General features: G+C 47.6%; 1 protein-coding gene across 6 annotated transcripts in view; it reads right to left on the reverse strand.

Annotated features, from left to right (window-relative positions):
* The window catches only part of MLLT6 (MLLT6, PHD finger containing), a 93364-nt gene that overhangs the window by 33040 nt on the left and 46433 nt on the right, over positions 1-13891 (reverse strand). For all 6 annotated transcript variants that reach the window (XM_090044572.1, XM_090044571.1, XM_090044577.1 and 3 more), the window contains one exon: positions 11194-11292. In XM_090044572.1, the coding sequence (XP_089900698.1) occupies positions 11194-11292 (99 nt within the window). The remainder of the gene's footprint in view (positions 1-11193; positions 11293-13891) is intronic.

Consider the following 13891-nt stretch of genomic DNA (forward strand, 5'->3'; position numbering starts at 1 on the left):
AGCTGCTGTTTAAAAGGACTAAGCATTGAATTGTCTACTGCTTTTCTTGAGAAACCCTTCCTTCCATTGTCTGCCAGCTCCTACTGGGGGGGAAGCTTGTTCCCTTTTCTTAAGATCGCCCCCTCATTCTAGTTCTGCTCCCTATTTAGCTTGCCTTTGTTTTCTGGTCTCTACATGCTTCCAATGCTGGGAGACATACATGCTGTCTTAGCTGAGCTACATGGATTTAGGCTACTTTTTCTTCATAGAGGCCTAATAATTCCAAAAGGATTTGATCGCTTCTTTTATGAACCTTTGGAAATTCCAGTCCTTGGGGCTTTCTTTTCAAAAGCACCAAACAGGCCCCCTCTAATTCAGATGAACAGATTCGGCAAGTGACCAGTGTGTCAGAATCAGGCCATGAGCTCTTGCAAGTCTCTCCAGTCCCTTAGTCATTTTCCTTTGGTTCTACTCAGAGATATCAATATCTTTTTTGCTAAAATGGTGCCCAGCATGGAAGATAATATTCCATGTGAAGTCATGCCTATTCAAAGACTATTCATCCCCTGCTTTCTGAAGTGATGTTTCTATGTAAGACACCCCATGCTGCTTACAAGTGATGAATTTATTAGTACAACTCCATTTGTGCCCCCATTATATTTTGTCACTACTCTTCAGTGCCATGCCACATGCCATTGTCTCCAGGAGCACCAGGGTAGCTAACCAAGAAGGGTACCTAGAACCTCCCATGACAGCTATTAAAGTAAATGGTTGACCAAATGCCATTATCGGTGCAGTATTTTGCACAGTGCAGTTACAGATGCTACAGAAAGCACCTCAGGAAATGGAGAAGCCTACATATCCACCTACATGGATCAAAACTGACCAGATACGCCTGGAGCTTGGAAATCCAGTGGGCTGTCCAAGAGGGAATGGGGATACATGGGGACCAGGGAGCCCTCAGGGCACCTGTGCTGGGACAAAGAATTCTTTTGCCAGTTCAAAATTAGCCCAGAAAAGATCAAAAATCACTACCTGCAAGATGCTACTTTTGCAAAGTCAGACTTTTGACCCTCACTGAAACTTGATGGGTTCAGTCCAAAATAAAAATCCATGAACTAGTACAAGGTTCTTCTATTGCCCCAGACAGGCAAACAGGAGCAAACTACAGAAAAATATGGTTCCTGCTCTTGACTTCACTGCCCCTAACTCCAAGTGCCCTTTCCTTGGGGTGGATTAATCAAATGGGCCTGTGATGCAGACCCATTAATGCCCAGATAAAAATTGACCCCTGTTCCTCCTGCTTGGTTTAATCACTCTGCACAGTTCAACAGCTGGCAGCCTAATGCATACCAGATGTGCCAGGAATATGAAAGACAGGAGGAAGGGAGCGGTGGAAATTGGGAAGGAATATGTATTTTCTCGTCACAAACTCCTGGATGTAGAGGATTAAACCCTCTTGATTTATGATCACAGAGGGAGTATGAAAATCTTTCCGACCTTCCGCATCTGCCAGGGAAAGACAGAATGGGAGGGGGAGGAGTTTCTGGGAGCTATGGTAAGCATTGAGGCTGTTCCACAGGCTGCCTTAGGGAAGGCAAAGTTCACATCTCAAGGAGATACTGCCTGTAATAACCACAAGCCCCTGAAGATGGCACTCAGAGTAGATGCAAAGCCCTCAGGGCTCCTCTATAAACTCATCTCTTTGGGTCGACTTACAAGGTGCACAATGCTACATAAGTAAAGCAAGAAGGAGGTAGAAACCACATCAAAGAGCATTCTTGTTAATGCAATATGCCAAGAGGGGAGGGGAGGACAGTGTGGGGGGTGAATAATGAATCAGCAGCGGGTGGTGGGGTGAAATCTAAGCTGGAAAATAAATCTTGATAGGAAAATTAAAAGAAGGAGTTAACAGAGGGGTCAAGCCAGCTTGGTGACCAGTACTGAACAGGATGTAGAGTTGCTCATTGCAAGGGATGAAAACTAGGCCCCAGTAAAGCCAATGGGAAAACTCCCACTGAGTTCAGTGGAGCAGGGATTTCACCCCATGCCCCTGGAGAGTGTCTTGGTGACTTCTGTGTGCAACACACTGGGGGTCACAAACCAGATGCTATCAGAGCCAGACATGCCAGACATGCCATACCTGGCAGCCTCTCTCTTCCTTGGTAGCCTCTACAAAGAGGCTGTTCTTAGCGTGAAGACACCTGTATTCTGTTCTCATCTGTGCTTCGTGCCGGGGAACATCAGAGCCCTTCTTTGTATCTCACTTTCCTCTCCTGTAAACTCTGGTGAGGCCAGGATTTTCTTTCTCGCTGTGTCTGTGCACAGTGCCTGCCACAGCAGGGCCTCAATCTTGGCTGGTCCTAAAGTAGGTCCAGGGATGAATAAACAATAAAGATTGTAACCCCATCTCATTTCTAGTGAGGGTCTCTTGGGCTCAAGTCTGCAGCAGATTAGAAATAGGATGAAGGAAGCCTGCTGGGCTGGGGCCTAAGTGGTACCTGTCCTGTGCTTGAACAGAGACCTTTGCTCTGCAAAGCTATCAACTTTTCCTCAATGTGAAATCTGCCAGAAGAGATTTAAATTTACAGGATGCATTATATATGTGTGCGTGTGTGGGGAGGGGATGGGAGTGGGGAGCAAGAAGCCCACAGCAGTGGGCAAGTGACAGCTGCCTCTCAAAATGCAGCTCTTAAAAAAAAATTTCCTAACCAAACAGGTCTCCCCTCTCAGCTGAGTTCAAGAATCCTGATGGGGAGAACAAGTCCCCAGTCCATGAGCTGGCAGAGGGAAATGAAACAGTCAGGAGAAGAGAGACAGACATGTGCGCACACACACACACACACACACACACACAGATGCGCACACACATACACTGAGTCACACAACATTGCCAAGAAGCTGTACCTGTTTCCTGGCCTCCTTCTGACACTCTGCAGCACCTAAACTGTTCATTCATTAATTTATTTATCGGAAATCAGAAGAGCCCCTCTTTGCATCCTGATTGGAGAGATGAGCAACTAGAGGGAACCACTTATGAGACAAGGAAGGGGGGAGGAGGGGGGAGGAATGATACAGCGTGGAAAACACTTGTACAGAACTGCCTTGCCCTGGATTAAACTAATACTGATGAGAGAGCGGGGAGGATGGGAACAATGGATGATTCAGTGACAGTGGTAGCTCTCCTGATCTCTGTGAGACAAAAGATACAGTGAAGCAGCCAACAAGAAGGAGACTAATGGTCAGCTGCTTTTTAAAGATGCATCTGTAGCCAGAGGTTAAACAATCTTGCAGCAAAAGTTTTCTGTCTAGCTAAGGCCCTTAGGTGAGGCCTTTAGATGAGTCCCATTATCAGCCCCACCTGAGCCCCTCACAGTCTTGAATGCTCTCAATCTCCCAATGACCCTGTAAGACAGGGCAGGTCTATTATCCCCATTTGCTGAAGGGGAACTGAGGCAAGGCGAGGTTGAGACTCAAGTCCTAAAAGGTATTTAGTCCCGAAGTGAAGGAGCTACCTACAGACCTTAAAAAACCCAGCCACCAAGTGACTCACCCCTATATACCATCCTTCCCCTCCTTGCAGGACTTCTAAGGTGGATTGCTTAACAAGAATATCTGGGGTATCCCTAAGAGGGAAAGATAATTAGGCACTCTGCTCCAGCTGAATTCTGGTGTGAACTATGCATCCAGCTCTAGTAGACTCCCTTGGAAAATCCCGGCTAATGGTATTTAGAATTCCTGCAGCCCCTTCTCTCCAATGGTTACAAAGCTCTTTGTACCAGTCAGGAAACTAAGCTGTCTGGAGAGGCAGGTAAATGCATTTAACAAAGATGAGGGGCCTGGTCATGCAGGCCTGAATGGCAGTGGCTGGTTTCCCACTGATGACAGACGCAGGTCCTATGTACTGTGTTCCAAGGTCATGGAGCTCCACCCAGATCTCCCGACTCCAGTTCTGTACTTTAATCACCAGCTTGTGCTTAATACAAAGACTGGGAGGGGGGAGGAGGGGGATTTCTTGTTAAGCTCTGGGGTTTAGGTTTGCTCTGATTTTTGGAGAGGCAAACAATTAGTGTGACTCCTATACTGGCTGCCAGTGCCATTGGAGTCACTGCAAATCCAGACAAGGCAAGCAAATTTTCCCAAAGCTCTGTCAGGATCTTTCTCTTCTTCCTGGCAGACTCAGGCCTGCTGGTATACAGTTAAGGCTCAGATGACAGTGGGAAACCTGGAAAGCTTCCCCGCCTCCCAGCTGGAAAGGTCCAATCAGATATTCCTCTCCCCTCCCATGCTCCCCTTCCCAGCACCTGACCTATAAGGGGGAGGGCAAGAAGTGCTGGGTGGGTGCAGCGAGGCCTTGGCAATTGTGGCTTGGATTACAAGACTCAGAGTGGGTTGGTCTCGCCTGCCAGATGTTGTGGCCCGAAGCATGTGTGAGTACGTGTCAACAAGTGATCGGGATGTCTGCAGCTGGCCAGGAGGAGGCATCTGGGGCGGTTCAGAACACCGCAGATTTACTGCAAGTGCAATCAGCAGAGCCGGATGGCTCCCCAGGGGCTTTTGCAGGGGGAAGGAAGGACACAGCAGTGGTTGTTCCATGTGTGTGGTAACCTGGGACAGCAGGCACCACGCATTTGCTGCATTATGAGTGTGCATGTCACGTGAACTGCCTGCCCTGCTTCTGAACAGGACAGTCTGCACCTGGACCAACCCCACCACAACCTCTCCTCCCCTGCAAGCCGGCCTGCACCTCAACCCATTAATGCACCTGCAATCATTCATCTATGGTCCTTAGACAGGCTATTCCACTTGGGGAAGAAACTAGGCAGTAACTAGAGTGTAAATTCAAAGCACACGTACTGCTCTGGATTAACTCCCTAATTGAACACTCTCAGCCTGCACCAAGAATACATTTGTGCAAGGTAGCTTAATCTTTTTTCAAAACACACGGTAGCTGGCATGCTACAATCCCAACTCCTAGCTTCCTGTGTAGACAAGCTTGTATCCCTCCACAAACTGTAATGTATTTACCCACACCTGGCCTACCCACAGTAGGGCAATGCTATTATCCCCATTGTACAGATGGGAAGCTAAGGGCCAGATTTTAAAGGTATGTAGGTGCCGAAGCAGACAGGCATCTTGCGGGACCTTTAAAATTGCCTACATGAGTCAGGAGTTAAAGTCGACTGATTGCAAAAGGGAGACTGAACCCACATCAAAGAGCCCCCCCCTTTTTTTAATCCAGCGTGTCAGGAGGGGATCGTGGGACAAAAATTGAATTAGCTCACGGTGGAGAGGTGAAACCTAGGTGGCAATGCACATTTTGATTATAAAACTGAAATAAACACAAGAAAGCTAACAGAGACGCCAAACTGGTTGCATAGATTGGCAATGGCACACAGTGCAGTTTGCCTTTGGGGTGAAATTTTGGCCTCAGTGAGGTCAGCTGAACAAGGCAGGTGCTCCTGGGAAAAATCCCACTCAGTACCTAACTGCCTTAAAAACGTTTGGTTGTAGGTGAGGGGCGTAAGTTTGCACAGGACATTGGTAGTAGAACCAGGGGCTCAACCCAGGTCTTCAATCCCAACCAAACACACTACCCCAGTGGATCACCTATGTATAGGGTGGCCATCATAGAGGACATCCTGGTTTTCTGCTACTCTGTCCTCTATTGATATGAAACCCGATGCCTTTACGTCCTCTATTTTTCTGGGCCATCACAGAGGACAACTGGACTGTCTTCTGTGATGGCCACCCTAACTGTGTATTGTCCTTGGCTGCTACTCCTTCCCCCGTACTCAATGATGAAGGAAGCACTGGGGGCTACAGAGCTGGCTCTCTAATGGCACGTGCTACCAGCACAGAAGAAAGTCCAACCCCTGGTTGATTCCCATGGCTCAGCCCACCCTCCACCTCACCCCAAGCTCATGGGTGGTTTCTCCACTGTCGCTGCAGGTTGGTGAGATCTGGTGACACTAATCCCTACAGAAGGCAGGTAGAAATGTACCTTACAGACAAACTGAATCAGAGATACACAAGCTTTTGTGAGCCAGAGGTCACTTCATCAGCTGCTGACGCCTACAGGGAACACTCTTAGACAGCTGCCAGCAACAGGAAATGGTTTTGTGACAGACAGACAGAGGCATCATGACACACAGTTACTTCTCCAGCTCCTAAATATCACTGGCACCTAAATATTTGCCTGATTTAACTCCCCTCCTCCACACATTCATTTAAAAGACCCACAAGCTTTTCTGTTTGCATATTGGGACAGAAGCACAAATCCCATTGGATATGGGGCTGCCTTGGCAACCGTGCTACGAATTCCTTCTCCTGGCCAATCCGAAGGAAGCTGGCTGGCAGCTCTGATCCCAGGTCAGATGCCAAAGGCTGTGTTTGCCCCTCCTGCAGCGCAGGGTGGCTGATGCTCTTAGAAGTGTTCAAATCCCTGGACAAAGACATTTTGCCCTCTTCGATTCAGTACTCCCTGGGGCTGGAAGGGCTGGTTTCTCCCAGTATCCCTCTGTTCCTTCCAGATATCTTTCCTGTGCCACACTGGGCATATATATCTACACGTGCATTAATGTGCTGTAATTACCGCACATTAAGTTTTGTACCTGTACTCAATGTGCAGTAACCAGTGGTACTGCACAGTAGTGTTGCTGCATGCCTTTTTAGTGACACTAAAGTGAAGTAGACTAATTCTACTGCGCATTAGCAAATTAGCATGGCTTTTGCTGTGATGCGCTAGTAAGCAGTAGAATTAATTTATTGTGCATTTAGTGTCTTGTGTAGACACACCCACTGTCTAGCGATCACCACAAAGCTCATGTCCTGTTTTTTTCAGAGCTGGCAAGCTTCAAGCTAGGCTCCTAAGAAACATCCTGACCAGGTCACAAGGCCACATATAGAGCAAGCTTCACTATCCCCACAGCTAGGCCTGCTTACCTAAAAAGCCCCCCTGAGAGGTGAATTCAATCTCCACACTGGGTGCATCTACATATGCACTGTAATGCATAGTAGCCTATTCTACTGCGCATTAAACATCACTAAAAAGGCAATTACTATTGCTACTGCACATTGGGGCAGCCCAATGCCCATTAATGTAGTACATGTAGTAACGTGCAGTAGCAAAAGTGCATTAATGAATGTGTAGATGCGCCCGCTCTATCCAAATCTTGGCCTCTCTGAGGAGAGCTTCAAGAAGTCTCATTTCCTGAGGCAGTGAATTTTGGGATGACTGGAAAGACTTACCCAGCTCCCAGCTGTCAACCAGTGCCCCGCTGGACTGCATTTGAATTGGCAACCTAGAGCCCAAAAGGCTCTTCAGCCTTTTACTGCTTCATCCGTCTTCCCCAAAACATCCAGTGTCCTTATAACTAATGCATCCAGGCAAATTTCAGCTTTGAAACACAGCACAATCCCCACTCCCCCAGGTAACTGACTGGATGGAGTATGGGCAGCAGCACTGGGAATAACTCTTGACAGGGCACCCAGGGACACTGGAATGACCAGAATGTTGCAAAATAGTGATGAACCCAGTGTGGTGACAGGAGGACTGCTAAACGTCCATGGGTACTGGAGAGGATGCTTATCGGGGCAACCGTTATCACAATTAGTCAAGAAGTAGGAGTATGTGGGGAATGTGGAGAGCCAGAAAGACACAAGCTTTGCTGCCTTGGGGAAAAGCTCATTATTTGGGCAGAGCTGGACTGGGCTTGAAGACAAGAATGCAGTAAGCAAGCAGTTCCTGTCTTCAGCCTATGGCACTTGAGCATTTCAAGGAAGGGGTAGCAGCACCCAACACCTAAGTTAAATTGGAGCTGTGTGGTGCTTGGTTCTATACAGACTCATAGTTTGGAACAATCCCTGCCCTAAAGGGCTTTTTACCTGGTCCAGAGTGAGGCAGCAGAGACTGTAAATGACTTATACAAGGTCACACAGCAGGAAAATGGCAGAGGCAGGAATAAGCCCGTCCCTTCTGATGCACAGGCCTATGCCCCTAACTACTGGACTATTCTGTTTCTTTGAGTAATGCACTCTTTGCCAAACAAACTTTCCCTAACTGTTCACCCACATATGTTGCTTTTTGGATTAACACCCACACCAAACAATCTGAGGACTTATCTTTGTCCTAAACAAACTCCAGCTGGAGAAGTGCAATGAATATGATTCAGAGTGTACCAGAGTCATTTTGTACTATCTCAGGGTAAATGCCCCATGTATAGATGCCACTCTGGTGTGAGATGGAGCTTGCTTCTGTGCCATAAATATTTTTCCAGAGGTTACATCAGTGTAACTCTACTGATATCATTATATGGGTGCAAATATCTAGAACAGTGATTCTCATCCAGGGTGCCATAACATGCTGACGTGTGTTGAGAACCTTTCAAATGTGCTGTGGGATGCCATACAATGTTAGCATTATTAGGTGTGCAAACTTGATTCAAAAAATCAACCCAAAGATTTTGAATAGGAATTTACAGTTTTAAATACATTCTGACCTGCTGTGGGCTTTCTGAGTACTTTGTAACAGAAAAATTGATCTGTTATTTTCCATAGTCAAAAACTAAGTGAAAACTAAAAGCTGGCATTTTCCAAGGGGTATCTTGAGTCTACCAAGGGATGCGTTCAGTTTAATAAGTGGCACCTTGAGCATAAAAAGGTGGGGAACCACTGATCTAGAGAGAGACACCAAGGGTGTGTCTACATGAGATGCATCCGCATCTACATGTGCACAGCAATTACTGTGCACTAGATTAATCTAATGATCCATTTCCTAGTACCTGTAGATACAGGTACTAGGAATCGGTGCATTAAACCAATGCATCAAAGCTCACAAAGCAAACTGCTCCTGGCCAGCTTTGGTAGCAGGGGCCCAAAAGGGACAGGGAGAGCTGTCCCAGCTCTGTAGGCAGCTAGCTCCCAGCCACATGGAGATTGGTCCCAATCTCCACATGGCTGGGAGGCAGCTGCCTGGCAATGGAGACATCTCTCCCCAACCCTGGGGAGATGAGGACCAGCCCCCATGCTTCCTGCTAGCCCAGGGCTGGCACGTGGGGGAACCTGGAGCTCCCCCTAGCTGCTGCAGTGGGGCAGAGCAGGGCAGAAGCAACCCTGAACTGAACTGCTCCCAGTGGGAGCAAATTTGCTCCCACTGGGCACATGTTCAGATGCATGTGGGGGTGCAGTTTAATGCATGTTAAGTTTTTGTATAGAAAATTCAAGCACATTAATTGCATATGCAGATGCACCCAGACAGTCTAGCTCATGACATGGTTTCAAACAGATACCAGATTCTCCACTTACATTCCTGAGTTGTGTAATACTGCAGTGCACTGTTCAACAGCTGTCATACTCCACCCCAGAAGTGAGTACACTTCAGTAGAAGATGGTTTGTGTGATGCTTTGGGAACTGTGCACAGAAAACACTAAGGGACCATCCCTCATTGTTACAAGGATTAATAAGAATAAAACCCTGGGAAAAGATTAAGGCCCTGTCAGTCAAGCATGTCTAGGGTAATCAGGATGACCTGGATTTCAGCTTATGAAGTGCTGAAAGGTGACTGTAAACCTGAATAAGGCCCTTCCCCCATTCTTAAAATAGAGCTTTGCAGGAGACAGTGGGTAATTGTCTAACAGCCACTCTAGCCAGTTGGGAGTCAGGTTTTGAATTTCGGTAGGGCTTGAAAATAATCTTCTTAGCACATCAGTTCCCAACAGCTCTGTTAACTGGGCAAACCCATTATTCACAAAAGCAGGAATTGAACTGCACTCATACAAGCCAGGAAAGCACAAGTCAGCAGGGTGTGCCCAGCTCTCTCACGGCACCTCCATGCTGCTACTCTAAGCCTGGGACTCCCACGTACGGCTCTGCCCAGGCACTTCAGTGCCAATCTACACCCACTCTTCTGTTCCAGCTCTGGGCCTCACACAGAATCCAGATAATCCAATCTAATCTTGAGCTGGAATCCTGCTCCTTCAACTTGGGTCTGGCCCCTCCCATGGCTTTGCCAGTGTACCTCTATCCTCATCTGTGACTGCCTCCAGATCTGGCCTTCCCCATAAAGTGTCCCTTGAGTGCACAGAGAAGTAGTTAGCTGTGTTAGTCTGAAGTCAGGCAGAAACTTAAGGACTTAACTAAATCAAAGATGTACAGCACAAGCTGTTGTAAGCCCAAATTTACTTCATCAGATGCTATCCTGGGAGTCAGGACACGTGGGTTCTAGTCTTTGCTCTTTCTACAGACCCCAGTGTAATCTTGGGGCTACACGTTTCTCCACTGTGGCCTTGACTTCTGCTCTGATTGAGTTCTACCATGTTTAAGCTCTGCATTCTGGTGCACAACCCTGGCATGAACTAGAATAGCTTCCAGGCTGCTGTAATATACCTGAAGATGCCACAGGCAGCTCAAGGGGCAGTGCATGAGAAGAGATGTGCAGGAGCACATCAGTACTTTGCCCACACCCCCAGCATATGCCCAATACTGGGGATGATATAAAGCTGGTACAGGCACCACCTGGGGAAGTCTCTACCATAGAATGATTCCCCAGTAGAGAGTTCTGCTGCCTTTAAATCCTGCAGAAGAGAACCAAGGACAATAAAAGAATCAGACACTTTGAGCCTCTGTTTCCCCTGAAATGGGGTAATACCATAATTAACCATGCTTCCCCTGCTGGGGGAGCTTGAGGCTTAATTAATATTTATTAGGTGTTTTGCTCTCCCTGGATGGAAGGGAGCAGACAGGGGCAAAACATTATTAAATAGGACTCCTGCATTAAGACCCTGGTCTCAGCTCATTCCTTCCCATCCCAAAATGGAGGTACCTACCATCCATCTGCCCGAGCTGTGTATAGCATGGCAGAAGAAATGGCAAAAGCCTGGATACAGATTTACTCTACAGGAGCTTTAAACATGAACATCTGCTGCCAAACAGGGTGGCACATGCAGCTCAACCACTGGGGACTTTAGCTCAGTGATTATGTCGTCAACGCCAACAGAAAGCAAGACAGCTGCAGTGTGAAATTCCCAAGGTGGGGGCTGGGGTAGGGACTAAGGGAAGGAAAAGAAGGAATATGAGAAATAAGGAAAGAAAATACATGGGCAAAGCCTCTTTTCTGCTCCAGTGCCTGATGCTTCCCTCTACCCTGAGAGAGTGGAGTTTGTGCAGATTCCCTGCCCCCCAGCCACTCCCGGCATCTCCTGTAGATCTGGTACCTTCTCAGCAGTGACGGGCACAGAAGACGGGGTGAGGCTGGTGGGAGATTCTGGCCGCTTTTTGTGCTTCTGTTTAGGTCTTTCCTTGTCCTTCCGACTCTGCAAAGGAAACCAGAAAGTGTTAGAAGGACAAGTTTTCTGCCAGTGAGAGTAGAGGTTGAAAAGAAAAAAGAGGAGGTTGTGTGGGGGTGGATTTGCAACCCTGCATTCATATTCCCCTTTCCTCCTCCACCCATCCACATAGGCCTAGCCTCCCCCAACAACTTCTGGCTGGGAGTGTCCCACTATCCCTACCCCAGTTGCAGTCCACATCTGGTGCGCAGAATTATCAACAGAAGCCCCCGAATCAATTTCTGGTAAGATGATACAGGGAAGGATTTAACAAGCCCTGGTTGATTTCAAGAAACATGAGCCTTCCTCCTTTTCCCCCAAAGGGGGTCTTTGCCCCCATGCCCCAGTCCGCTCCCCTCATCAAACATCTCTCAGACTCACCCTGTGTTACAGTTAGTGTGAGAGTCCATAAAACCATTCTTAGCACATGCTGCACATGCACAGAGATCAACAACTCAGCACTTTAGCCAGGCAGTAAAGTTTGAACCTGGATCTCAAGATCCCCACAACATCCACTAGGGCAGGGGTGGGCAAAATGTGGCCTGGGGGCCAGATGCAGCCCACCATGCCATTCTATCCGGCCCAGAGGGCCCCTAAAAAATTTAGAAAATTAATATTTATCTGCTCCTGGTGGCCTGTCATGCGGCCCTCAATGGCTTGCCAAAACTCAGTAAGTGGCCCTCTGCCCGAAATAATTGCCCACTCCTGCACTAGGGGGAAAGAGTAGGGCCCATCTCTGTCAACAAGCGTCAGAATATTTAGGGACAAAATCTATCCCTGTTTTCATCCTCTAAAGCCCCAGTGAAGCCAACAGGACTGACAGTTTGCAAACCAATGAGGAACAAGGACCTAAGAGGTGCTGACACTTTTCAGTTATCACTGACTTCAACAGGATCTGCTCATCATAGGTGCTGCCCTGATAAGGTGCAGAATGCTCTGTACCCTACAGAAGGCATTCAGCACCATGGAGAATTAGGCCAGACCTCATTCCAGGGAAGTCCATGGGATTTTTGCCATTGATCTGAGGGTTCTTCATTTGGCAAAGTGTGAGAGAGAATAAAAAATACAGACCCCCTACACAGAGAAAACCAGTTCTGTTGAATTTGTACAAGGAGCTGCAACTCTTTGTTATCAATACCTTCTAGTATAATAACCAAGATCAGGCTTGGTTTGCGTAAGACACTGTGCGTAGTAAGAGACATTTGCAACCCCCTAAGGCTAAGTACAGATAGTCAAAAAGCCTGAGGCTGAATCTATTCAATCTTTGCAAGTTAGTTAAAACTGCATAGACTGAATAGCTAAGCAAGTGAACAGACATTCACTTTTGATTCCAAATCTGCAGTCACATGCCTGCAGTGGCACAGGCCAGAAGTGTATCCATTTCTGAGCTCCACAATTTAAAAACGATGTGGAGAAGCTTGAGAGAGTCCAGAGGAGATCCACGCACATGATCAGAGGGCCTGAAAACAGCACTTATGATGAGAGACTGAGAGCTAAGGGACTCTTCAGCCTGGAAAAGCACAGGCTCAGGGGGGACCTGGTGGCTGCCTGTAAGTATATAAGGGGTGTACATCAGGATCTGGGGGAACACCTGTTCACCAGAGCACCCCAGGGGATGACAAGGTCAAATGGTCACAAACTTCTCCAAGACCGTTTCAGGCTGGACATAAGGAAGAACTTCTTTACAGTCTGAGCCCCTAAGACCAGGAATAGACTGCTGCCAGAGGTGGTGCAAGCACCTACTCTGGATTCCTTCAAGAGTCAATTGGACATTTATCTTGCTGGGATCCTGTGACCCCAGCTGACTTCCTGCCCCTGGGTCGCGGGGCTGGACTCAATGATCTTCCAAGGTCCCTTCCAGCCCTAATGTCTATGAAATCTATGAAGCCGGGGGCGGGGGGTGCTAGAGCACGCCTCCATATTCAGCTGGAACAAACAGCTTGGGACCAAAGCTAACCCAACCACCTTGCTAGGCGAGGTTTGCGAGGAAGGTGCAAAGGATCTTGGGATGCTGAGGGACTGTGAGTTAACTTGAGTCTGGAGGGGATCTGTTACAAAAAAACAATTTAGCCTAAAGTCTGATACTACATCCTTCCAGGTTTATCTTAAACTGGTTCCAGCCATTTTGAAAACAGTTTATGTGCACTGAAATTCTGTTGTGTTACGGATTTGAACCAGTTTCCAGTCACTTGTCCCAGTTTATGTGCAATGTCTGTCCCTAGCTAAAGAGACTGAAGTCTAAAGAGATGAAACTTAGGGTGAAGCTGCACATTACACTTAGACCATACTAAACCTGTGGAATGTTAAGTGGTGTAAAGTTCAAACCTGCTGTGAGCAGTCACATGTCAATACTGTTTCTTGTTTCCACAGCTCTGACTTGCTACTAGAGGGCTGGTGAGCAGGGGTGTATCTAGGAGCCAGGACACCTGGGCTCTACCCCTGCTCTGGGGGTGTGGGGAGGCTGGAGGTTGTGCATCCTGAAATGCCAGAGAAATGCAAATTGCTCATTTTTCTCAATGGAGCAGACTGAACATACCCTAACATGAGCTAGGCACCATGACTCAGAGTTAACCCTTGTCTGAAATGG

This window comes from Crocodylus siamensis, chromosome 4, assembly GCF_052110815.1.
Source record: "Crocodylus siamensis isolate JL-2025a chromosome 4, ASM5211081v1, whole genome shotgun sequence".
Taxonomy (NCBI): Eukaryota; Metazoa; Chordata; order Crocodylia; family Crocodylidae; genus Crocodylus; species Crocodylus siamensis.